Source organism: Notamacropus eugenii, chromosome 3 (genome assembly GCF_028372415.1).
Source record: "Notamacropus eugenii isolate mMacEug1 chromosome 3, mMacEug1.pri_v2, whole genome shotgun sequence".
Taxonomy (NCBI): domain Eukaryota; kingdom Metazoa; phylum Chordata; class Mammalia; order Diprotodontia; family Macropodidae; genus Notamacropus; species Notamacropus eugenii.
In genome coordinates this window covers 129,279,870-129,306,761 of record NC_092874.1, presented here as the reverse complement: position 1 = coordinate 129,306,761, position 26,892 = coordinate 129,279,870, and the positions used below count along the sequence as shown (strand labels likewise).

Genomic DNA, 26,892 nt, shown 5'->3' with positions numbered 1-26,892 from the left:
GCAGTACAGTACATGGAAGTCTGGGCCTGGAATCAGGAAGACAGGAGAGCATATCTAGTCTGAGATACCACTAGCTGTGTGATCCTGGGCAAACCACTTAACCTCCATCTGCCTCACTTTCCTTAAATCTAAAATGGAAATAATGATAGCACCTGCCTCCTAGGTTTGTCATAAGAATGAAATGAGATAATATTTATAAAGTGCTTAGCACAGTGCTTGGCACATGGCAGGTACTTAATAAATGTTTGTTTTTCCTCCTGTGAAGATTTACCCAATTCAAACATAATTGTGAAAATTAAAATACGTTTTCATTTACTTGTGAACCTTGATGGTTTTAAGATGATCATGAACAACCATTGTATCAACTGATATATAAATACTTATAAATTTAATTGCTCTTTCCAACTAGAGACATGAATCTGTTTAAGTTTAGTTATATACTTTCATAGATATGTATGTAGTTGCATATATCTATATAAGGACACTGTTTAACATGGAGGTTCTTAAACCTTTTGTTGTATCACACATTGGGAATCTGGTGAAGCCTACAGACCTCTTCTCATATAATGCTTTTAAATACACAAAATAAAATACATAGGGTTACAAATGGTACCACACAGTTATCAAAATATTAAAAAGCTCAGGGAATCCAGGTGAGGAGCCTTTTGTTTAAGAGAACATCAGTTTAGACATTGATGGGATGTTAAAGACCATCCAGTCTAATTTCTTTCTTTTACAGATAGGGAAACTGAGACCCAGGAAGGTAAAATTGAATGTCCAACTTCAAAGAAATAGAGGCAGACTTTCCAACTCTGATAATAAATCCAGGAGACTTCCCCCCTACACCATGCTACCTGCCTTGAGATGGGGGGAATCATAGGACAATAACATCAGATCATAAATTTAGAGATTGAAGAAAACTTAGAGGTTGTTTAAACCCAACTCCTCGTGTTTACGGGCCCACTGAGGTTAACTTATTTGCCTTTGATCAGCACAGACTGTAAGTGGCAAATCCAACATTCCTGTCCATTGATTCCAAATCAATTCCAATTCTTTGCTACTTTTTTTTGTAGTAGATTTATTAGATCTTTTCACAGAATCATCATTTTTGCATCAAAATCTGTCTTGCACATAGTAGGAAATGTTTGTTGGATTGAACTAAAAACCCTCTGTGATTTAAGGACCTTCAGAATTATTTGAATTCACAATTAACTTACCCCTGAGTTGGCTGACATTTAAAAGGAAATGAGTGATCTTTCAGTGACTGAGCTTTCACCAAAAATGAAATTAGAAAAGGAAGAGGTCTCTCAGCCTTTCCATCCCTCTAGCAAGTAGGCCAATCAATAAAATAAACTGGAAGTAATATATGGGTGAGAGAAGGTCTGTTTACAGAGAATGGAAGATGTGATTCTAAAAGCCTTCATTTCCTCAAGGATCGTTACTAAAAGGACTTATGATTTAGGTGTGACTGGTTATTACTGTTTTTCTGTTTAATTATAAAACATATTTCTTGGCAGAATCTTTCTGTAAGGTGTGAAAGTGGAATTACACATTTGTGTAGTTTTTCTTAAGCTTGACTGGATAATTCAATTTTAGTATTCACGTCCACTCATCTAAAAGAGAGACCAGATGGATCCTGATTAAAAGAAATCAACAAATTCTTGGTAACTGAAGCTTAAAAATATTAGATGGCATAAATGCTGAACATCTGTTGATGTAAATAACTGTTTCTGGTGAAATGTGTTTGATGTTTCCTTGTCGGAGACATCACTTGTGAAATCGCATACTGTGAAATTGTAATATGTTTAATCTAAGAAAGGCACTCCAGAAGGGGCAAAAAAAAACACACAGCTAGTTAAAATAATTTGGCCCCTTCACAATTAATTAACAGATCAAATGACTTTGTTTACATGACATATTTTCAACTTAGAATTCTCGGAATTTTACAGATTAAAAGTCCCAAAGGTTTTTGACATTTTCCTTAATGAATATTCTGCACACAAATGTTTTCCAGTATTTATGTAGAGAAGGAAAGAAATGTTCTCAAATATAAACAGCAATCAGAATATTTGGCTACCAGACCTTAAATTCTGCAAAAAGTGATATTGTTCTATAAATTATGACTATTCTGTTGTGTGACTAAAAACATAGGTTAAATTTTTATTTCTGAATAAAATCTTTTTGGAATTATGCAAGGATTTTCCACCAGAATTACAAGAAAACTGCTGTGAAAATATCCTTCTGTAATAAAAATTTTAAATGTAGCTTTCAGTGATATTTATAACTTGATCTATAAGTGTGGAATGTTTCTCTATTTAGAACATGCAGCAGGGAGAGAAATTTCTGTACCCATCAGATTTCTGCAATTCTGGGATCATGTTTGTAGCAAATATGGAAGAAAACAATCTTGCTTTAGGCCTGGTGTTCCTTTAGACATTAGAATTCTCTTAGAATGACAATCACCATAAAATGAAAATAAAAAAAAATTACTTGAGGGAAAAAAAATGTTAGTGAAAATGAATGGAGATGTTTTATACATTATTTAGGTACACATCTGAATATTCAAATGATTCTCAATTACTCATTTTTTTGTTCTTCAACCCAATAGATGATATTGGAGCAATTCCTATAAAACACTTTCCAAAGCATGTTGCAGACTTACATGCAAGTAATGGGTTTACTGAAGAATTCGAGGTATGTTTTCTGTGCGTGTCTTCTTAAAATGTGTTACAAGGAATGAGACCTATAAAAGAGTCTACATTTAACTGCATCTTGCTATAGAGATATCAGAAGCGTTTTGATTCTAGGGAAGCTAATAGATTTAAAATTTATTAAGACATCCAAGGTATGTGCTAATTCATATAAAAATAGAATACAGTGTCCAAAGATTTGGGAGGGTTTTGGTTTCTGGTTTTTGGTTTGGTTTGGTTTTTGATGGGTTTTGTTTGTTTGCATATTTGAGCCAATGAAAGCTAATTTAAAAAACAAACTGTAGAGGGGAGGTTGAAAGCAGACAATTTGTTATAACTTAATTGCTAGAAATTTTAACAAATAGATTGTCGTCTTCCGTAAAATCAGGATCTGTGGTGTTCTCTGTTTTTTGTGAATTGTCAGTATTAATTAAAATTATTAATTTTTTCTTTTTAATTTCCAAGATAATAAAATTATTAAAAGTCACTAAATCTCAGGTTTGCCCTATTTACATATCCTTACACTAATTTTACTATTTTGTGTCTGGATCAGTCCTCTCTGATGAGATAAAAATCATGAATCATCTCCAAGGAAAAAACAAATTCCAAAATTGAGCATTATAATTAGTAGACATTATCCTAAGTTTATTTTGTTCATATAATTACATTAAAAAAGCAATAGCTGACATTTATATAGCACTTCAAGATTTTCAAAGTGAACATGTATACCTTCTGTCATTTGAACTGTGCAACTATACAAGAATTAGTACCATTTTAGAAATAAGAAAATCCATGGCCATATTTGTTAGTAATTATCTGAGGCCAGGTCTCTTCTGACTTCAAATCTAGAACTTACTCCATCTTGATTATCAGGAGAATACTCCAAAGTTGTCCTATGCATTGAACCACTACATGTGGTCATTTTAATGCTAACTTTTTGGTCTAAACTCTGATCCCCTCCATCCCTGAGCAATATCCACTCCATCTCCAGACCAGAGCCAGGTAAGGACCACCAGGAGAATTCCACCAGCCATCCACATGGAGTGTGTATTTTGGCTTGGATTTTGATTAAGGAGTGGGCATAGGGAGAGGCTATCATAGGCTAGAAATCTTAGAGAATCACTGCAAATGCAAATAGTTGTGTGTGCTTTCCTCATTCATTGAATGAAAAACAAATCCACTTAACCCTGATAGCAAATTTCAAATTGTAATTATATAACAGGGAGTGTCTGGGAAGAGCAGAGTGTGGGAAAGCCTTTAGGTAAAAGAGAATAATTTATATGATTGCAATCATAATTAAATTTTCAAATTATCAACCAAATTCTGCCATGGTAGACCATTTCCTTTTTGTAAGTTAGGCCTATATAAACCCTTTTGTTAAATTAAATCTTTATTGCAGTATTCTAAATGTTGTCCTGCTAGTATACAAGAATTAGTGAAAAAACCAAACAAAACAGAAAAGTTCAAGATTGTACTAAATCTTGGGGAGAAGATATTCCCACAAATTTATATTAATGATATATCCATTCAGCCATCTATTATGGCCCATATGTAGAAAGTACCCAGTTTACAAATGAAAAGACAAGATTTGCCCCAGGGGTAGATAAACATGTGATTCAAGGCTTATGTAGCAACAAAGGCATTTTTAATATGTTTATTTAAAAAGAATTGAATTAATAAAGTAACCACTTTCAACTCAATTTTTAAAAATGTATTTCACTGTTTTAGCACTCATTTTAAAAACTTTTTTTAATTCAATAATAAACTTCTTCATAACCATAGTTATCTAATTGTTTTATCTAACTTTATTGTTTTTAAGCCCCAAATAAGGATTTTTCTCCACACCTGGGCAAGTCTGTTTATTTTCTAATGGATAAAGTCCTGTATAAATGAGACAAGTCCTACGTTTGGGTCTTACTACTTTTTTTTAAGAAATATAATCATTTCAGTTATAAGTGATCACTATAATGCAAAATAATGACTAGAATTTTAACATCTAGATCATCTTTGAAAAAGTACATGTTCTGATTTGTCTGAAAAAGACTAGGACTAGGAAAATAGATATACATGTCTAGTTACATGTATGCATGTCTGTATACATATATATATACACAGGTGCATATTTGTATATTCATAAATATGTGTGTATAGAGAGATAGATAATAGAGCTCTACCCTGTACTTAGCATTGTGCAGAGCACTTAGCAGAGTGCCTGGCAAATACTATGCGCTAGATAAATGTTACCTATTGCACCATAAATCATAGTGTTCAGAGTTGGTGGGGAGAGCTTCATAGGCCATCTACTTTAATCCATAGCTAAACAAGGATGTCCTTGACATCATGCGTGACAAGTGTTCCTCCAGCCTTAGCTTGAAGGGGGCACTCACTGACTCCCGAAAGAAGGAGACCTTTCCACGTGTTCATAGCTTCAGTGTTTCACTTTTTCTCTACATCAAGACTTCATTTCAATTTTTATCTGTAGCTTCTCATTCTGTACCTTGGGAACAAACGCAACAAATTTAATTGATACCTCTTCCACATATCTGCCCTTCAGATACTAAAAGACAAATAGACTTGAAGGTTAAATAGGTTTTCTTAAATTAAGTAAGTAGTAACCAGTGATAGACTTGGAAAAAAAGAAATGACATTAAAATGATGCAATATCTATGATATATCCAGAGCTTTTAACAGATTTTCAGTATTTTGAAGGAACTAAATTAAAAACACATTATAGAAATATTTTTCCCCATTTAAATACAATGTAAAGAAATTAAATATGGTTAGATAAGAGTTTAAAATTATACTGTGTAGTTAGATTAGTTATATATTACTTACAAAAATAATAATACTAAAGGAAGGGTCATGGAATATGTAATTTTTCTCACCTGCATTTTCAAAATTCATCATTTGTCCTACCTCTTCCTTTTAAAAATATTACTTTAAATTCTAAATTATGTAGTGTTTTTATTTGCATGCAGTTGTTTGAAGCTTCAACTTTGTTACTATTAGAAAAAATGTATTTATTGCATGATCATAGTTGTTTTCCATTGTAAACCTAATATGAACACTTTTTTTTCCTCATTTGTCGTGTGCTGTGGAATTTGATTTCTTTACTCTTTTTGCATTCATTCCCTCATTAGACACTGAAAGAGTTTTACCAGGTAAGGCATTGTTTCACTGCATGTTTTGTTTTGTTTTGTTTTTTTAAAGCAAAGAAGTAGTTGTAAGATATAGAAAAATTGTTAGAAGATTTTGGCTTCCATATTACATTTTAAGGCACTCTGTTTTATTGGACATGTTTTGAAACTGCATCTATACATTTTCTTTTCAGGAAGTGCAGAGCTGTACTGTTGACCTAGGTATCACATCAGACAGCTCTAACCACCCAGACAATAAGAATAAGAATCGATACATAAATATTGTTGCTTGTAAGTATATTTGTACCTGACCAATTTATATGGATTCTCTAAAACTCTAAATGCTGATTTAATGTAGTGCCATCAGCCTGGCAGTCAACTTTAACATATAATATATGCAATATATAATACGTATAATATAACTTGTACTGTTGCTGCATTTCAGGAAGGGGCAGTGTGGGTGTAGTGGCTAGAGAGCTAGGTTTAGAATTGGGAGGGTGCAGATCCTGCCTCTGACCTTTATTAAAGGGAGTCACATAATTTACTCATGCCTCAGGGGATTCCCTAAAACCTGCTGAATTATAGTTGACTTGTTCTTAGAACGAATGTATTGAGTTATGGATGAGCTGTTGATTTGGGCAAGTAGAAAGAGTTCCTTTGCTAATACCTCCTTCATCTATTTCCATATATTTGAGGTATAACTTGACCTATGATTCACCATAATTCCATATAGTTGCGAAGTAGATCATAATGGCATGTCTAAATTGAATGCACACTACTTAACCCAGCAGGTGTTTTGTTTAAAATCCAAGGTTTCTAATTTAACAAAAGTATCACAGATTCTGTATAAACTGATGCAAAGCAAAATAAAAAACCAGAATAGAAACAGGAAAATGGTAAAGATCATTAATTGTGAAGGACTTAGAAACTCTTATCAACACAATGGTCCACCACAGTCCTAAAGGACTCATGATGAAAAATGCTCTCTATCCCCGAATGAAGAACTGATAGACTCTTGAGTATAGACTGAAACATATTTTTCTTTTTCTTTCTTTTTGTCGCTTTTTTTCCTTTTTATATAACATGGTAAATGTAAAAATCTGTTTTGTATGACTTCATATTTGTGATGGGTTCTATATTGTTTGCCTTCTCAATGAATGGGAGAGTTGAGGGGAGGAAGAGAATTTGGAACTGAAAAAAATTTTTTAAGAATATCACAGATTTTGAGTATAATACAGAATACAAGATAATTCTGAACATAAACAATTATCTGAGTTCAGTCTTGATCAGCTTCTTTAAAAAAAAATTAAATAATGACTTCATCCCTTAAAAAATAAAAAATAGTATCTCTCTTTTATTTATCCTTGCTAGAATTATAGCCTCTATAATGAATATTCCCAAAGGAACAAATATGATATGCACAATTCATTTTATATTTATAGAGTACTTCTATTTTAGTAATTTTGCATATATTCCCATTGAATTCTGTTTTTCTTCATATTTCAAGTCTTTACAATCCTTCCCTATCACACAGTGAACAAACCAAAGTTTTCACAAACTCCCAATTATTTAAACCTCAGTTGGCTAATAGTAAATGTTCATTTTCATAATTTCCCCTTCTTGTTTACCTAGTCCTTGGATAGTCTTCTCCCTTTCTATAGATCCAATTGTCATAGTATTCTAGGAAATACTTTCATAATGGTCTCTTTGTCCTCATTCTCTTGGTCCCTTTCCTCCCTTTATTGCTTTCCTCTCACTGCTTTCCCTCTTTATGGATTTCAGAAGAAATGATTTGCCCCCAAGCAGGCCTTACACTTTGCTTTGCATAGGGTCAGTGGTCAAGACCCTATTTGGCCTCTGATTAATCCTTCTCTTTTCAGATTTCTCTCCTCTTTTCCTACCAGCACCTGAAATCCCTCCACTTTATCTTCCTTCAGTTCTTTCTAAAGCTTATTGCCATCCCTTTTTTCATCAGTCCCCAAATGGTTTCTTCAGTTGACTTGGGGCAAGTGTTATCATCTTAGCTCCATTTCTTTATTCTAGAACCTTGAAACTGGCGCTAAAACTTGATTTCCTTTCTCATCATACTCTCAAAGACATTTTGTGTTGATAGATCTTTACTACAGAGATAACAATTGAACCCTCCTTTTCAGATGGTACTCTTGTATTCTAGTATTCTTGTATTCTATACCTGAAATGCAAGTTATGATTACAATGTTACTTTCATGATTTCTTGGTCCACATCCGTAATGCATGACTGGCCCCTATTCTAACTGTGGAGTCACACAGTATCATATAGTGTGTATCAGCTATGAAGCTAGCAAGAGCCAGCTTCTGCCACTGATACATACTGACCTGGGACACTAAGTAAGTTACCTGACATCTCAGTATTGTAGGTGATATTTTTTAATAATATTTTCCCCAATTACTTGTAAAAACAATTTTTAACATTAATTTTTTTTTTAATTTTGAGTCCCAAATTTTCTGTAGGTAACTTTCTAAGACTATAAATTGCAGAGAAGGTGCCAACCTGCAGTTTGACGTAGTTTCCTCACCTGGAAATTCCCTATATCAGTGAAATAGGTCCAATTCCTATGCCTATCCTCTGCCCACTATAGACCTTTTATCTTTCTTTAAGTAAAAAATGTCTGCTAAGAAGTTAACCACAGACTCTTTTTCACACTCACATCTCCCTGTTCTGAAACAGTCTTTCCTTTTCATGCATCACAAATTACCACTCTTAAAGTTACAGTCTTATCTACATTCACTGTCCCAACCATGCCTCCAAAAGTGAGCAGTCTTTGGACTTGACTTGCTCAATGAAATTGTCACAAAGGATCCTCCTACATTCTCCAAAATCAGTCATTTCTCTTCTCATCCACCATTCATGTCAAAGTCCACGTCTGGAAAATTGAATAATCTTATGTCCTTTGGGATGATTGTAATTGAATTAACCAAGAATCCCACTCCATAATCTTGTCAGGTATCTCCTTTCACCCTCAATAAATACATATTTTCTTTCAGCAATATCTCACTTGAAGGAATCTTTTAGATAACCATCTCAAAGAAGCTTCCTCTTCTTTCTTCCTTTTATCTTCCTCACACACCCAAGGCAGGAAGCCCTTTTTATAACAGGTGAGACAGATGATGCCTCTCTAAAATAAGTGGGACAGATGACTATCTCAAAATATCCAAAGATATAGATTGCTGAGTATCATGTGAGTCATCTTAGCTCTCTCTCATAATGAGTAGGACTCAGTTTGCCCTTCCTTGTCACTTTTATCCATGGGTACTCATTCTCTCCTCTAGTACAACACATAGAAAGGCCATGAACTGTTCTATATCACAGTCAAGCCTTCAGATATGTGAAGACAGCTGTGAGTTACCCCTACATTTTCTCTCCTTCTAAATTTCCCAAATCTTTAAGCTATTTATCCTGTGACACAATTTCTAGGATCCTCTCATTCTGGATTACTCTTCTCTGGATCCACTCTAACTTGTTTTACCCAGCCCCTCCAGACAAACCCCCTTTTTGCAGGTAATACAGATGGTCCAGGTATCTGAGGACACTATAGCAATTGATATTCAGTTGTTTCGGTCATGTCTATTTCTTTGTGATTCCATTTGGGGTTTCCTTGATAACACACTGGAGTGTCTTATTTCCTTCTCCAGATCATTTTACAGAATGGGTGCAGAGAAATAAACATCATCAAATGACAGCTTTTTTTTTTTTTTTTTTTTGGTTTGGGGAAGGAGGAAGAGAAAAGGAAAAAGCCATATAATGATTCTGGAATACTTCTGCTTAAAAAGTGAATTTTTCAAAGTGAGGAAACTAACATTCCCAGTCTTTTCATGAAACTGCCTCTAACTCTCATATATAATCAATTACCAGGTCTTGTTAATCCTGTAGCCTTGGCATCTCTCCTGGCCAACCCTTCTTACCGCACTTCACATCCTTTTGCCTGGACTACTGCAGCAATAACCTTTTAATTAGTTTTCCATTCTCCCTTCTCTTTTCCTCTATATAGCTTCCATCCTGAGATATTTCTAAAGCACAAGTCTCAATGTGTCACTTCTGTACTCAAGAGGTTCTGCTATGTTTCTTCCCCTGGATATAATGCCCTTCCTGTGGGCAAGGACTATTTTCACTGTTGTCCATATTCATGGCCCCACGTTGTAGGGACCTGGCTAATGTTTGTTGAATTGAATTACATATCCAGGAGAACTTTATGCATGCAAAGGAGATAGGTCTGAAAATTCATTTGCAAAAATCCAGCAGAAAAACATCAATTTCCTGTCCTAACCTCAGATCAGTTTTTTTTCAGTCATGTTCGAGCCTTGGTGACTCCATTTGGGGTATTCTTGGCAAAGATACTGGAGTGATTTTCCATTTCCTTCTCTGGCTCATTTTACAGCTGTGGAAACTGAGGCAAATAGGGTAAAGTGACTAGCCCAGGATCACACAGCTAGTAAATGTCTGAGGCAGGATTTGAACTCGGGTCCTTTTGAATCCAGGATGCTCTCTATCCACGGAACCACCTAGCTCCCCCCTCCCCAGAGAGCTCCATCTTGTTCTAATGCAGAGTTTATTTTGACTTTTCTTCATTGCAGATGATCATAGCAGGGTTAAACTTGCACAACTTGCAGAAAAAGACGGCAGACTGACTGATTACATCAATGCCAATTATGTAGATGTAAGCATACTTTTTCCTTAATTACACTACAAAAAAAATTCTTAAAACCTAGTTATTGATAAGATCTATGAAGGCAAATACTAGATAGATAGATAGATAGATAGATAGATAGATAGATAGATAGATAGATAGATAGATAGATAGATTAGATAGATAGATAGATAGATAGATAGATAGATAGATAGATAGATAGATAGATAGAGATATATATATCCCCAGTTCAAATCTTCCTCAGTGCTTGTGTAATAAGTATTTGTTGTATTGCATAGAATTAAAGTGGGAAATAAGATCTAATTAACTTATTAAATGTACTTCTGACACAGTGCCTTGCATATGTAGGCTCTTATTAAAAATATTATACTCAATTATATAAATGATAAATCACTTAACAATTTAAGAAAAATGTTTAATGCAAGGTGAGACTCATCCCCTCTTGTAAACTTACAGAGTAATTAGTCCTCTGTCTCCTCCTAGGATGGGACTATCTGATATAATTCTCTTGTAGTAGACAATACCTAGTACAGTAGGTTTTCATTTAATACTTGTTGCTATGATATTATGAATGAAATTTAAAAAATAACTATGCTAAGGCATTTATCAGTTATTTTTATCTTTGGTCATTCCTGTGGGGACACCCCCAGCATTGGGGGGTGGGTGAGGGATATTTATGGGGACTTGCTATATTTTCAAGATGGTAGCAATTGGGGAGCTCTCAGCTACTTTAATGCCTGTCACCTGCAGAACACTTAGTTCATCTTCCATTAATACAGTCAGGTAAGAAAGGAAAACACTGAGATTGGGGGAAAAGGGGGATGTCAAACTAGTTCAAATACCCAAGACCCTTAAACACTGCTAGAATTAATACCAGTTCACTAAAGCTTGGAAATATGAGTGCAATCTCACCAAATGGGCCCATGTTTCCTATTGGCTGTAAGATGAAAACAAGTATAACTCTGCAGAAGCTCCTAGAATTTCACTGATGTATGTATGCTTAGCATTCATAGATAAAACACAATTGCAAATATATTTTACAAATATATTTCTTTTTTTATAGAAATGGTATGTGACTCTTTGAAAATAAAAATTCACCAGTTAAGTATTTTAAAGTAGGAAACTAAAATGAGAAACAAGTCATCATGTTCGTCATTTGCTCATTTTAGGGCTACAACAGACCCAAAGCTTACATTGCAGCCCAAGGCCCATTAAAATCAACAGCAGAAGATTTCTGGAGAATGATATGGGAACATAACGTGGAAGTGATCGTAATGATAACCAACCTAGTTGAAAAAGGACGGGTACGTAGATCACCCATTACAGTATTTTAAAAGTAGACTTTTTACTTGCCGTAGATGAAATAAAATTATAGTTAGGAAGCAGCAGAAGTTACGGAAATGAATCAACATTCTTTTTTTCTCAAATTTAATAATGAAAGGGGAAGTGAACATAGAACAAAAAGCTATTATTAGAAATCTAGCTGGTTTGATTATTTCTCCATGTTTGTCTTATACTTAGAAAAAAATAAAATTTATTGAGAGGCAAATATGATAAAATGGAAAGAATATTGAACTGATAGTTATGAGACCTGGGTTCTAGTCCTAACTATAACATTAACCAGTTATGCAACCTTAGGCAAATTATTTAATCTCTCTAGGTCCCAGTTTCATCATGTTCATAGGACCACAGACATAGAACTCAAAGGAACTTTACTAGTTTTCTGAGTACTCTAGTAACCTAGTAGTAAGCCAGGATTGAAATCCAAACTCAAATCCTCTGACACCGCATCCAGCACTCCTTCCATGGTACCACATTGATCTTCAAGCTGCAATGCTTTATATTCTCCTCTGTGATTGATTTCATTGTTAGCTTCATGGAGAAATGGGTGGTGTGAAATGCTAGTTTTGCAGTCAGGAAGACCTGGTTCAAATGCCAGCTCTGACTACTAGTCGTATGACTCTGAGGAAACAACCTGAACTTAACATACCTTAAATGATAGTTGTGTGACAGTCTGTATTGGTGAAGAAATTCTCACATAGAGAGTTTCTTAAGCTAGCAAAATCACAGGTCCTCAACTTATTCCTAAGGCATAAGAAGATTCAGAAGAGTGAGTACATGCCTTTCTTGTCACTTCCTATAATTCTTATCGACTTTAAAATGGAGTGTTGCAAATACCAAAATTATGACTGTACTTCATTTGTTACAGAGAAAATGTGATCAGTACTGGCCTGTTGATGGCAGTGAAGAGTATGGAAACTTCTTGGTCACACAGAAGAGTGTTCGTGTACTTGCCTATTATACTGTGAGGAACTTTACTCTTAGAAACACTAAAATTAAAAAGGTTAGTACAGTACAAATTGATTATTCAGTCAAGCAGAATTTCTTTAATGACCTAAAGTGCTTCCAGAATTTTTAACTATCTTCTTAATCTTCAAATAAGGAAAAAAAATTACTGTTTATGTAATTTGAGTATTTTACATATTTTATTGTTTTCTAATGCTCTGAAAAGTCAAATCATACATAATCTATATATTTTATTAACCATCCGTTAACCAGAATACTTCATTTACCAGAGCACCATGATTATAACTTGTAACAAAATATTTGCTGTGCTGCCTAATAATTTAAATTATTTTTTATCGAATATAGAAATCTCCAAGGGAAAATTTTAGGTGAAATAGATGTGGATCAATAAATATTTGGATTAGTGTGTACTTTCAATCATTAATAAAGAGTTTCCCCTTGAGAAACCGAGAGTGAAATTTCAGTTGCGAATTAGGGGTCACATAATTTTTAATCCAATGGGCATTATGATGAATATTATTTGCTATATCTTGCTCATTATCAAAATGCTACTTCTACCAGAGAAAACACAGAAAACCAAAGGACAGGAGTTCTTTATCTTAGGTCTGTGAACATTTAAAAAAAAATATTTTGATAACTGAATTTCGATAGAGTTGGTTTCCTTTGTACTGGAGGATACAAAAATTAATGATTCCTGAATTCATGGAACTTATAAGCTCTTAGAGGCAGCTGGATGGTATAAGGGATAGACTGTGGGACCTGGAGTCAGGAAGACCTGAATTCAAATGCTGTCTCAAACAATTACTAGCTGTGTGATCCTGGCTAAGTTGTATAACCTTTCTCAGCTTCAGTTTCTACATCTATAAAATGGGGATATTGCATCATAGCACCTACTTCACATACATACACATGTGTGTGTATATGTGCATTATATATGTGTGAATATGCATATATATAGGTTATAAGATTCCAATGAGTTAATATAAGCATTTTGTAAACGCTGAAGTGCTATATAAATGATAGCTATTATTATTCTAGTTAGAGAAGATAAAATGTACACAAATGAATTTAATATGAGGCAAAAAGAAAATGAAAGATACACTGGAGAGGTACATAGAGCTGTGAGAGATACAGGGAGGAAAAACATGGTATCCTGTTAAGGGAATCAGGGAAAACTTCATGGAGGAAGTAGCATTTGAGCAGTACCTCAATTTAGGAAGATTTCAAGGGGTAGAAATGAGGGCTAATGATGGGAGGTACATTCTATAACTAGAGGGTATATAAGGAAATGAAACAAGAGTAGAGTAGGTTTAGATAATCATTTGAATAGTTCAGTTTAGAAAGATAACAGAATATGTATCACCCCTTCTAGTCTACCCCTGCAGTTTACTCACACTCATGTGTTGGGTCCCTAGCTCATGGGTTGTTCCCTTTGATTTTAGAGGTAACCCTGAAGTTGTAGCCTGCTAACCTTTAGTCCATGTGCCCCCACCAATATGTTGACTATTAATAATCTGCCTGTAGACACAATTAGCTCTTAGCAAAAGTATTTACTAAGTTACTATAGTAAAAACAGTTACAAAATGTTTCCTTACATAAATCTTGACACACTCTGCCACAAAAACACAGGGTCCCTTGGAAAAATAGACTCAAGCTTAGAGTACAGTGGTAGTGGGGCACATGTAGAAGGGACACATTGTGGCCAAGGAAGTTCACAAGTGCAGTACAGGATGTTCTCTGTCTCTTAGCATAGTGTTCACAAAACTTCACTGAATGCAGTAATATCTTTGCTGGGCAGATTCCTCAGGAGCCGTCTCAGGATCTGTTGTGTTCCATAGCCCAAATCTCTTCTCTGTTGCTAGGAGTCTTTAAAGTTACTTTTTCTCTTAAGTGACCGCCTCTCTGTATCTGTGTCTTTCTCAATTGTCTCTTCTCCCTAATGGATGCAGTGCCTCCTAGTAGTCAAGTAATTCTCCTTCAAAGATACTTGGCAAAGGTAGGTCACCTGTCTGCTCCACAGGCGGCTTCTGGTTTGCATTGTTTCTCACTCTTGACCTTGAAAGTTCTTCCAAGGTTTACCTATTTAAAGCAGCCAGGAACGTGGCTAATTTTCTAGTTCAGACAATCATATTGTTTCCTTCTTGATTCAAAAGAAAATCTAAACCTCATAAAGGAATCACACAGTGTGGGTGCATTTTTACAATGAATTTAGTGCTTTATTAACACCTAGTGATGACATTATGAGTTTTTTTGGTTTGGGAGATATGGAGCTAGTGAGAAACTAACTCCTCAACAACAGATATATGAAGGGAAATAGTGTGAGTTTTCTGGAAAGAGAGATGGAAACCTCTGGGCTAAGTTAGGAATTTGTAGAAGAACCTTCTTGTACATGTTATCATTTTTTCCCCTTATTTATTTCTTTAGGGTTCCCAAAAAGGAAGACCAAGTGGCCGTTTGGTTACACAATATCACTATACTCAATGGCCTGACATGGGGGTCCCAGAGTACACTTTGCCAGTGCTTACATTTGTACGGAAAGCATCACATGCTAAACGTCATGCAGTGGGCCCTGTTGCTGTCCATTGTAGGTAAGTTCTAAAAGCAATAAAAATGGCTTATTCTGAAGTTATATGATTGTTTATGTTTCACAAGAAAGGAATACCTTCAACAAAGTTTTATTCAAAGCATGAGTGATTTTTCTAGTCAGTGAAATATAGGAAAATATACAATCTCTTAAATTTCCATTATCAACATGTGTAATGGCACATGCCTATAATCTCTGCTACTATGAAAGGCTGAGGCTGGTGGATCCCTTGAATTCAGAAGTCCTGAACTGCAGTAGGGCTAAAGCAGGTTGGGTATCTATCATAAGTCCAGTACCAATGTGGTTAGCCCCCAAGAATAGGAGACACTGCCAGTGGTGGGGCAAACTGGTGTCAGAGCTTTTGTGCCATTCAGCCCATGAGCAGTCATTAGACTTTCAGACTGGGTGAGATAAGGTGACCCAGTCTGTGTGTGTGTGTGTGTGTGTGTGTGTGTGTGTGTATGTGTCTCTCTCTCCCTGACTTTTTTTCTTTCCACATATATCTATATATCTACATATCTATATGTGACACATAGACATATACATAAATTAATGTCTGACTCTGGGCAAGCCAATTTCCATATGCATGCATGTATGTATATGTATGTGCATGTATGTGTATGCATGTACGTACACATGTGTATGTATGCAGAGGGAGAGAGATTGTGCTATATTTCTTTACAGAAATATATAAATTTTGTTATTTTTCTCTTTATAGATATATCTATATCTATATCATCTATCTTTGGGAAATTGACTTTCCCAGTGCCAGACTTTTGTTCTCTGAAGATAAGATAAAACCTTACTTTTTATAATGCTTTTAATAATTTCATGTGTATTAGTTCATTATACATTAGTTTATCTTCATAAACCTGTAAGGTAAATATAATAATATTCATTCATTCATCCAGAGCAAATCTAACCATATTAGTCCCCTGCCCAAGAAACTTTAGGGAATTCTTATTGGTTTATCTAGGTTAGATTCTAAACTTCTTTTTTTTCTGGTGGGGGGTGGAGGGTAAGCAAAGAATAACATTTAAAACCCATCCCATCTGACCCCATCTTCTTCTTCCAGATTTAGTTCATTTTACTCTCTTTAGATATTCAACATTCCAGGTAAACTGGCCTGTTTGCTATTCCCCTAATTTGACATTAAATCTCTTTGTTTCTCTGTGCCTTTGCATTGGCTGTCCCAATTACCTGGAATGTTTTCCATATGAACTTCTGCCTTTGAAATACCTTCTATCTCCCTTCAAGGACTAGCTCAAGTGATACTCTTAGGGGACTATTCTCCCCTAGTGTTCTCCACACACCCAGGGCTTATTTTTTTTAAATATGCTTAAATCATACTTTTTATTTCCTTCTCTATGTTCCTGTTATATTCCTCCTATAAAAAGTGCCTTGAGGGCAGGAACAATTTCGTTCTTTTCCATATATCCCCAGTACCTAGCACAATGTCTTGCTAGACTCTTACCAAATTCTTTTTGCATAGTTTAAAAGAAATTATTAAGTGATGGTATATATAAGCTACTGTTCTAGGAGCTAAAGGGGTAAAAAATACAAGATATTATCTATTCCTTCAAGGACTTTATAGTTTAGGGGTCACCCCTATTTTACCCATGAAGAAACTGAGGCCCAGAGGAGAAGGAGCTGCCCAAGCAGATATGGAGCTAAACTGCAGAATTTCCTGTTCCTTTTCAGTAGTTCTGCTCAATGGGCCATATTGCTTTATCAGGCTTTCTGTGTCCCAATTTCATCTTTACCCAGTGAACCTTTATTTCTCAGCTTGGGCTTCTGAAAACCTAGGATACTCTCTTAGCCAGAAGAAAAAACAAATATATCTTTTTGGTTCTTCATGCTTATTTTTTAGTTGCTGCTTCATGGCTGCAAACATGTAAGACCCAGGCTTTGTGTTATTTTTGATGAGGAGATGCTTCTTTCATAAGGCAGTGATGATTTCCCTTTTGAACCGTGACTTAGCTATTTATGATTTCTGATCTCAGGAAAAGCTTCAGGAAGAAGTTTGAGAGAACTATTTGATCTCTTTAATCTGATGGTCTGATGATAGCTAGGCTGAAGAAACTCAGAAAAATACCTGAAAAATAGCTCTGAAGGTCAGGGATTGTTTCAGAGCAATAGAGAAGTAGAAGGCTATTGTGTATGAACAGGTGCTGATTTTCCATCCGAGCACTTCATCCTCTTGGGAGCATTTGAAAAGAAGCCTTTCCTACAAATCTGTCTCTCTGGCAGTGGTTCTGAAGGAGTCAATAGATAATGGTCCTTTAGAAATGACTGAAGTTCGGCTTTATTTCCAGAGATCTTACTGAAATGACATTTTTAGTAGAAAGGCTTATAAAATTCCACGCTTTATTAATACCAAAACCATATCTACCTGGTAATATTGACACATGGGCCTTTTCTTCTTGGAACCAAAGCAGTATTGCATGAACCTAAAGCTTTTATTTTCTCTAAGTATATTAAAAAAATACCATGATAAATAGAATCACGTTTCCTGTAGGAGAAAAAAAAAAAACCCTGAAGAAATATTCAGACAACTATGAAACCGTTCATTTGGATTTGGAAGGCTTGTCCCTATTGCTAAATCTTTTTTTGACGGTGGATAGCGAAGTCATTCATGGGATTCATCTAGTTTCAGCCCAGTCGTGACCTATGTTCAAATTCATTTTCCATGCTTCTCTCTGAATTGTTCCTTTGTTTTTGTGTTCCCTTCTCTAGTGCTGGGGTTGGACGAACAGGCACGTATATTGTGTTAGACAGCATGTTGCAACAAATCCAACATGAGGGAACTGTCAACATATTTGGATTCTTGAAACACATACGTTCACAAAGAAACTACTTGGTACAGACTGAGGTAAGAAAGGATGATACTGATATTTCTGAATAATAGTTCACATTCACATGGTGCTTGAAGGGTTTCAAAGCACTTTTTCACAACGACTCTGTGAAGGAAGGAAAAAAATATACCATTGCTTCCATGTAACAGATGAGAAGACAGAGGCTTCAGGAGTTAAGTGACATACACAAGACACAGAGCTAGCACCAGGATTCGAACCCAGATTGCCTGATTCTAAAACCAACCCTTTTTCTACTACACTGAAAAGCATCACTAAAGAACAGATTTTTCTTATTTTTTTTTTTTTGCCATTATTAGAAAGGGAATACCAGGCTAGATAAACTGTTGATATAATATAGTATGGGATTCACGATCTTATATTCCAGATTCAAAGGCAGCAAGGTGGGTTCAGTGGATAGAACACAGGACCTGGAATCAGGAAGACCTGAGTCCAGATGTGGCCTCAGACACTTACCAGCTGTGTGACCTTGGATAGGTTACTTAACTTCTGTTTGCCTTGGAGGTAGGTAGGTGGTTCAGCACATAGAGCTCTGGGTATAGAGTCAGGAAGACCTTGTCCAAATCTGACCTCAGATAGTTACTAAGCTTTGTGACTGTGGGCAAGTCACTTAACCTCTGTTTGCCTTAATCCATTGGAGAAGGAAATAACGAATCATTCCAGTATCTTTGCCAAGAAAGCCCCATAGACAGCCCTGGTGTGTTAGGGATCCACGGGGGTCACAAAGAGTCAGGCATGGCTAAATGACTAGATAACAACTAGAAAAATTCCAGAGTCAATATGCTTTGTTCATTTAGTTAGAGCACAGCACTAAATGAGTAATGGTGGAGTTAATTCTTGGGCGGACTTTTCTATGTCCTAACTAGCCATTTCTTAAACTGAGTTTAAGGGTGAAGGTAGATCATTGCTTCTGATAGACCAATACCAACTCAAAGTATAGGCCCAGTATACCAATGGTTTACTAACTAGGATCATCAATCAAAGAACTAGTAAACTCTTATCCTCAGCGTGGTTCCTTTCCCTCTCCTAACTCATGATATCCTAGAATTTAGAGTTAGAAAGGACTCTGTTGTCTGTTGTTCAGTTGTAATTGCCTCTTCATGACCTTTGGGGTTTTCTTGGCAAAGATACTGGAGTGGTTTACCATTTCCTTCTCCAGCTCATTCTATAGATGAGGAAACTGAGGCAAAACTGGGTGAAGTGACTTGCCCAGGGTCACACAGTTAGCAAATGTCAGAGGTCAGATTTGAACTCAGGTCCCTCTGATTCCAGGCCCAGTGGCCTATCCACTGTGCCACCTAACTGCCCCTAGAAATGACCTTAGAGATCTTTCAGTCTAACCTCATTTTACATATAAGGAAACTGAGGCCCAGAAACATTAAGTGACTTGCCCAAGGTCATGTGAGTATTAAGTAGAAAAGAGATTTTTTTTAAAAAAAGCAGTTGAGCCTAGGTTTTCTAATTCTAAATTCAGTACTGTCTCCATTAGATTACATTGCCACTTGACTAATGGAGTGGCATAGAACTAAGTCAGTAGATTTTCCTTTCTTTCACTTCTTTCATTTCTAAATAACAATAGATTTTAATTTAATAGGTGGGTATTACTACTTTATTTAAATTTATGGTTTAAAGCCTTGGGGGAAATATAAGAAGTTTTATTGCCAACCTATCTAAAGTTTTGTCTTTTTTAAATAATAGCTAGTATTCATATTGCACTTTAAGGTTTATAAAGTACTTTACAAATATGATTTCATTTTGTCCTCATAATAGCAATGGGAGATAGGTACCACTGTTATTATATATACATTTTACAGATGGGGAAATTGAGGCTGAGAGAGATTGTGACTTGCCCAGCATCACATAGCTAGCAAATATCTGAGACCAGATTGAACTTAGGTATTCCTACTCCAGGTCCAGCACTCTATCTATTTGTGCCACCTAGCTGCCTCCAGTTTCCTAGATGGTTAGAACTGGGGGAATAAATACTTTGAAATCATGTCATCAACCTCACTGCATTTCCAGCTGGTGAATTTACAGCATAGTACATAAGAGGCACTTAATAAAATAAATGCTTGTTGACTGTTAAATCACAAAGAGGTTAAGTGATTTGACAAGGTCATACTGCTAGTTAATGAGAGTTGAGACTCAACCCTATGTCTTCCCATAGATTTTCTGGTAGGTCTCAATTTTAAGGTCAAATGGATTGATTTTTCAAAATATCAAGGACCACTGTTCTAATCCTCCAAATGGGACAAGAGACAAACCTCTTCATTCATATCCATCAAGGAACCATTTATTAAATGCTTACCACATACCAGGGATACTGTGTGGGATACAAAAACAGAAGGAAGCAAAGCAAATCTCTGCTCTAACTGGGGAGACACTGTGAATGTATCTAAAAATATGCACAGACACACACATTTGTGCATATGTGTATGTGGTGTTGGTCCGTCGTTTCAGTGGTATACAACTCTTTGAGAACCCATTGGGGTTTTTCTTAGCAAAGATACTGGAGTGGTTTGCCATTTCCTCCTCCAGCTCATTTTATAGATGAAGAAACTGAGGAAAACAGAGTAAAATGACTTGCTTAGGGTCATTCAGCTAATAAGTTTCTGAGGCCAGATTTGAACTTTGGAAGATGAGTCTTTCTGACTGCAAGCAGACCCAGCATTCTATCCACTGCATCACCTAGCTGCATATGTGTGTGTATATATGTGTGTGTATCTATATCTATATCCACACACACATTTATGAGTGTACATATGTACATATGTATGTATACATATATGTATACAAAATACATGTGTGTTATATATGTATTTTGTGTATATATGAACATACACACAAATGCATCATCCATACAGATATATAAGTGTATATATGTATATTCATGTATATATGCATTGTATATATGGGTATGTATACATACGTATACATGTATACATATACGTATACATGTGTGTGATATAAAGTTTCTTAAGGCCAGGAAAGGCCTCATACAGAAGCAAATCGGGGATTTTAAGAGATGGAGATGAGGAGTATAAACATTGTAGGCATGGGGAGCAACCAGTGCAAAGGCATGGTTATGAAAAGAATGGGGTGTGTGTGTGTGTGTGTGTGTGTGTGTGTGTGTGTGTGTGTGAAGAACATTAAGTAATCTAATTTGTCATAATATAGAATGTGCTGATGGGGAATAATGTGTAAAAAATGGATGGAAGAGTACGGGGTGGCTAGGTTGTGAATAACTTTAAATACCAAATTGGGAAGTCTCTGTTTGATTATAGAGATAATAGGAAGCCACTGGAGTTTGAGTTGCTGAAAGGGGTGAGTTTGGTCAGATCTTGTGCTTTAAAGAAAATCTCTTTGGCAGCTAAGTCAAAGATCATAGTAGGGAGAGATCTGAAAGAGTGAGAGCAGTTGGAAAACTGCTGCAGAAGTCCAGGCAATCACCAGAGGTGATCAGGGCCTGATATAAGGCCATGGCAGTGTAAGTTAAAAGATAGGGAAGTGCCTGCCAAATTCCACACTTCCCTATTTGGCTCTGTTCCTCTCAGCTTCTGTCCCTGGGCCTAGAGCATTTTGTATCCCCTAGGATAAGACCCTTGAGAACCATCTCCGAGCCTTTGCTGATCTCCAGCCTGCCCCAGGACTTTCCAGAGCTCTGGATCCAGGCTTCCTGCCCTGGACAAAACCCATCTCCTGGCTTCTGTGGCCTTCTGTACCTTGGTCTCTTTTTTTAAAAAAATGTTTATTTTATTTTAAATTTATGAAATAGAACATGCATTTCCTTAACCTAATAGAAAAAAACAGAGATGATTGCCCATGAAACTGCAAATCTATTATGTACCATTTGCCCTTGCTTTTAAATATATAAGAAAGTTAATAAAACTTTGTTTTTACTTTTTCTTCCCTCTCCCGCCTTTTCCTTCTTTATTATCTCATTTGTCCATCTTATCACCCCTCATGCATTCAGCTACCAATAACATGTAGGTGATCTATGTATCTAACCCTAGTATCTATCTCTCCTGGGTTCCACTCCCATATGACCAACATCTCAAACTGGACATCTCAAACTCAGCCTGTCTAAATAATTACATTTCTTCCAAAGTTCTTTCATCTTCTGAATTTTCCTATTACTCTTAAGGGTCCTAACATCCTCCCAGGAATCCAGGTTCCCAAGCTCCATGTCATCCTCAACTTCTCACCTCCACTCACCCTATGTAGCCAATGTTACCAAATGTGTTACCAAATCCTGTTGTTTCTACCTTCATAATATCTGTCATCTATGTTCCCTTCTCTCACACAGCCACCATTCTGTTGGCCCTAATCAACCATCTGGTCTTTCAATTGGTCACCCTTCTTCAAGTCTCTCCCCACACCAATCTATCCTTCACTCAGCTGCTAGAAAGATTTTCCTAAAGCATAGGTCTTACCATGTCACCCCATTACTTGGTAAATTCCAGCGGCCCACTATCATCTCTAAGATCAAATATAAACTCCTCTGTTTCTCATATAAAACTCTTCATAATCCAGCTCTTTCCTACCTTTCCAGTCTTACACTATACTCATTTCCATTTACTCTCTGATCTATCTACCCTGGCCTACTTTTTCCTCATATGTGACATCCTGTCTTCCATTTCTGTGTTCACATCGTGGATGCTTTCCCTCCTCAACTCCATCTCAGTTTTTCTTTCTGTCTCAGGTCAAATCCCACCTTCTAGAAGAGGCTTGGTCTTCCCAGTTACTTGTCTTCTGATAGCACCTCCAAACTGCTTGTGTATACATAGACCTTTACATGTTGTCTCTTCCAATAATTCGCTCCTTAACAACAGGGACTGTTTTTCCCTTTCTTTATGTCCCAGTGCTTAGCACAATGCCCAACATGTAGAAAGAGCTTAGTAAATACTTTCTGTTGATTACTTGATTGATTGAAAGCAAAATGAAAAGATTTGGCCAGCTTGTGGCTTGGAAAAGTAGGAGGAGGATGCAGAAAAATTAAAAAATGATAATATTCTTTCTTGTCTTTTTCCGTGTGCTGTATCTAACTTCCTATCAGAGATCTTATGAAGTTTCAGTTTTAAATTTTTTTTTATAAAACCTTTTGTCCTCCAAAGATGGATCACTCTGTAGAAGTATAGGAAGAGCATAAGATAATGGTACTTTGCATTGTTTTGCCAGGAACAGTATGTCTTCATTCATGATGCACTAGTTGAGGCCATACTTAGTAAAGAAACAGAGGTGCTGGACAGTCACATGCACGCCTATGTCAATGCTCTCCTCATTCCTGGTCCAGGAGGGAAGACAAAACTTGAGAAGCAATTCAAGGTGAGTAGTCACAGACACCCAGTTATCAAAGGAAAAAAAAATGTTACCACATTCTTATCTCCTACCATGGTAGTTTCCAAGGCCACCAGAGTGGACTAAGTATCATTGGCATGGCAGTTTTGTATTTTCATCCTTAACAACTTGGAACAGAGATGCAGGAACAGTTTCAAGGAGATCCCTAAGTTTTTTTGTATGGGAAAAAAGTTCTTTTCAGAAACCTTAGTCAGACTTGTATAAATGCCAAGTCATTACAGGAAAGGGGGCAAAGGAAAGAATGGATGGAATGAGAGTAACTTGTCATACCAACTTTTAAGTACTCTTTACTTCTGAAAGAACCAGACCACTTACTATAAGAGCTAAGGCCGTATCTATTCATGTTCCTTTTAGAAAAAGAAATCCATACATCCCATGGAGAGACTGACTCAAAATACAGTAACAAGAATCAGTCTGCCTTTTTTTCTACAGGAATAATAGCCTCTTCAGGTACAGACTTCCCCACCCCACCCTATCATAACACAGTGCTCGAGAGAGAAAACTTTACTGTAGTCTCCCCCCACCAATCCTCCACCCATGTTCTTCAAGCTGCAGAAACCACTAAAGGAAAAATTCAGGAAATGAGTGGATAGGTGTTTGCATGTAAACTATACATAGCTTGATTCCAGAAAACTTAATTCCATTGGGAACAAAGGGATAAGTTGGATGTGGGAGGTTGGGGGTGGGAGGTGGAAATGAGATGGGATGTTATTTTGTTGTCCAGCATTTTAGCACTGTCTGCCTGGATGCCCTGTTGCTCAGATAGCCCTGGGACAGAAGAGCATCTTGGAAGATTCATTACAAACTTTATCACATTCATTTCAGTAGCCATTTATTAAGTATCTACTATGAGTAGAACATTGTGCTAACCATGTACAGACTACAAATGAATCTCCCACAGGGAAATGACAGATTTGCAAGCAACCATTATGACAAAATTAGTGTGATGTTAGTTGATACAGCACTGGACTTGGACTTCCGGGGCCTACAGTGCCTAGCAACTAAGTGTTTAATAAATGCTTATTGACTGGCTAAGTGACTGACTTGGAGTCTAAGAAGTCCAGGATTCAAATTCTACCTCCGACACTTAATTAGCTGTGTGACCATGGGCATTTGCCCCTCACTTAACCTCTGGGCTTCAGTTTCCTTTTCTGTAAAATGAGGCTTTCGAATTCAATGACTTCTAAGGGTCATTCCAACTCTAAACCTATGATCCTATAACCTGTGATCTACAAAATCACAGATGGGTTGCAGTCTAGATTAGTGCAAGGAGTTCATGCAAATAAAATCATAAATGTTATGCATATTTGTATAATATAAAATAGAACATAGCTGTTTAAGAGAGAAACTAAGAGCTACGCAAGGTCTAAAGAATGAAAGCACACATCCCGTGAGGGAATCATAGGGAGTCATCATGGAGAACATAACATTTGATAAACAGCCCCTGGCCTCCATGACCTCTCAAAGTGGTCTTTTCCATTCCTGGACTGTCCTACTCTGATTGCCCCAACTTAGTTTAGATGTAAGTTCAGTTAAAGCTAACCAAAAATAGCTCTAGACCAAACCAAGAATTGACATAAGTGGCCATTTTCTTTTTTTTTTTCTCTCCTACCCCCCAAAAATAAGCAGTGATCATGCTAATTCCAGTTATTCCTCCTAATTCTGACACCTGGAGTCAAGCAGAACAAGTCATCCTTATTCTACCTGATGTCCCTTCTACACTTGAAGATAGCTAACTTTGGCCATCTCCAGCATCTGGTCTATTCAGGATGGTTCCAAACTTTAATGAGGATCCCCCCATGACTAGGAGGATATACATATATGCAAATACATCTCTACTCAGTGGCAAAAATCTTTCCACCAGCTTATCAATAGTGCATTAATAGACATGTCCAGGAAGTCATCTAGGACCACATTTAAATGTCAGAAGAAGGAATTGAACCCAGTTCTTTCTGATTCCAAGCCTAGCACACTGAGGCTGAGCCCTCTTTTATGCATGTTTCACCCTTCATTAGATGAACTCCTTAATGATGGTTTAATGATGGGTTTTTTTTTTCCATTCCATGTTGAATTGCAGATCTGATTTGTGAGATGGGATTCTAGGAAAGAAAAAGGGGAGCCTTTTTTATTATAAAATGTGGGAGACCATGTATCTTTCCTAAGCAGAAACAAACAAAAATATAAAATATTTCTCCCTCCCCTTACAGATCCAGCTGCACCATAAAATTGTCTTTTACTATAATAATGGCTTCAAGGGCCCAGATTCATGGAATTAAGAGCTGGAATGGTTCTTAGAGAGCAACTCATCCAAATTCTTGATTTTTTTTTTTTTGGTGGTTCTTGTTTCTTTTTTTTTTTTTAATTATTATTTTCAAATAATGAAACTGAGCTCTCAGAGAGAGTTCAAGATTCATACCCATAGTCACATGGGGAGTAAATAGTAAAAATCAGAATTTAAACTCAGATCGTCTTTAATTCCAATGCAATAAAATACACTAAACCATGCCATCTGTTTCATAGTTCAATTTCCTATTCAGAATCTGATAAATTTAACCCAACTGATTTTCAAACTGCAGTTTGCTATGAGAGAAGGGAAAGACCAATATTACCAAAATCATGGAGAAAACAAAGGCTGCAGAGAGATAATATCTGCCCACAGAGCTCAAATCTGGGTGCTCTGCTTCTCCCTACCTTGTGATGGGGGCTGGGGAAAAGGAGGGGGACTGTTGCAAGGAATTAGCCGCCTGAGGTTATCCGCTAACCCTGGACATGCTCAGCAAAGACAAGCCAGGGGTGTTTACATTTCATGTTTCATTGAGTCAGTCCTGTCTACAAATCCTATTTTTTCCTCTGCCTTTTTTTTTCCAGCTTCTGAGTCAGTCTAATATACAACAGTGTGATTATTCTACAGCCCTGAAACAGTGTAACAGGGAGAAGAACCGAACTTCATCCATCATTCCTGGTAGGCGTCGGCATTTTCGTTATTGAATCAAACTCATTTTCTATGAGGATTCCTGTAAACAGTATGGATTATTTGTAGGTAGCTTGAGAAGGTTAGCACCCCTTAGAATCAATATGCCTCTCCAAGTTACTCTGACATAGAATATTCTAGTTTTTCTAATGTTTTTATAATAAAGGAATGTTGAATGCTTGCAACCATTTTAGAAGGAAGAAAACAGGTGAGATGCCCAAAGCACTTACCTGCTGGAGTAATCGAAACTGCCCCCTTCACCATATTAGTTCACAATGACCTCTCTT

At 36.4% G+C, this 26,892-nt stretch overlaps 1 protein-coding gene across 3 annotated transcripts in view; it reads left to right on the top strand.

Annotated features, from left to right (window-relative positions):
* The window catches only part of PTPRZ1 (protein tyrosine phosphatase receptor type Z1), a 234,360-nt gene that overhangs the window by 196,128 nt on the left and 11,340 nt on the right, over positions 1-26,892 (top strand). For 2 of the 3 annotated variants that reach the window (XM_072652894.1, XM_072652892.1), the window contains exons 15-24: positions 2,609-2,694; positions 5,831-5,851; positions 6,022-6,118; positions 10,439-10,521; positions 11,682-11,816; positions 12,722-12,856; positions 15,244-15,407; positions 18,140-18,275; positions 23,455-23,601; positions 26,503-26,596. In XM_072652894.1, the coding sequence (XP_072508995.1) occupies positions 2,609-2,694; positions 5,831-5,851; positions 6,022-6,118; positions 10,439-10,521; positions 11,682-11,816; positions 12,722-12,856; positions 15,244-15,407; positions 18,140-18,275; positions 23,455-23,601; positions 26,503-26,596 (1,098 nt within the window). The remainder of the gene's footprint in view (positions 1-2,608; positions 2,695-5,830; positions 5,852-6,021; positions 6,119-10,438; positions 10,522-11,681; positions 11,817-12,721; positions 12,857-15,243; positions 15,408-18,139; positions 18,276-23,454; positions 23,602-26,502; positions 26,597-26,892) is intronic. The other variant, XM_072652893.1, reaches the window with a different exon arrangement.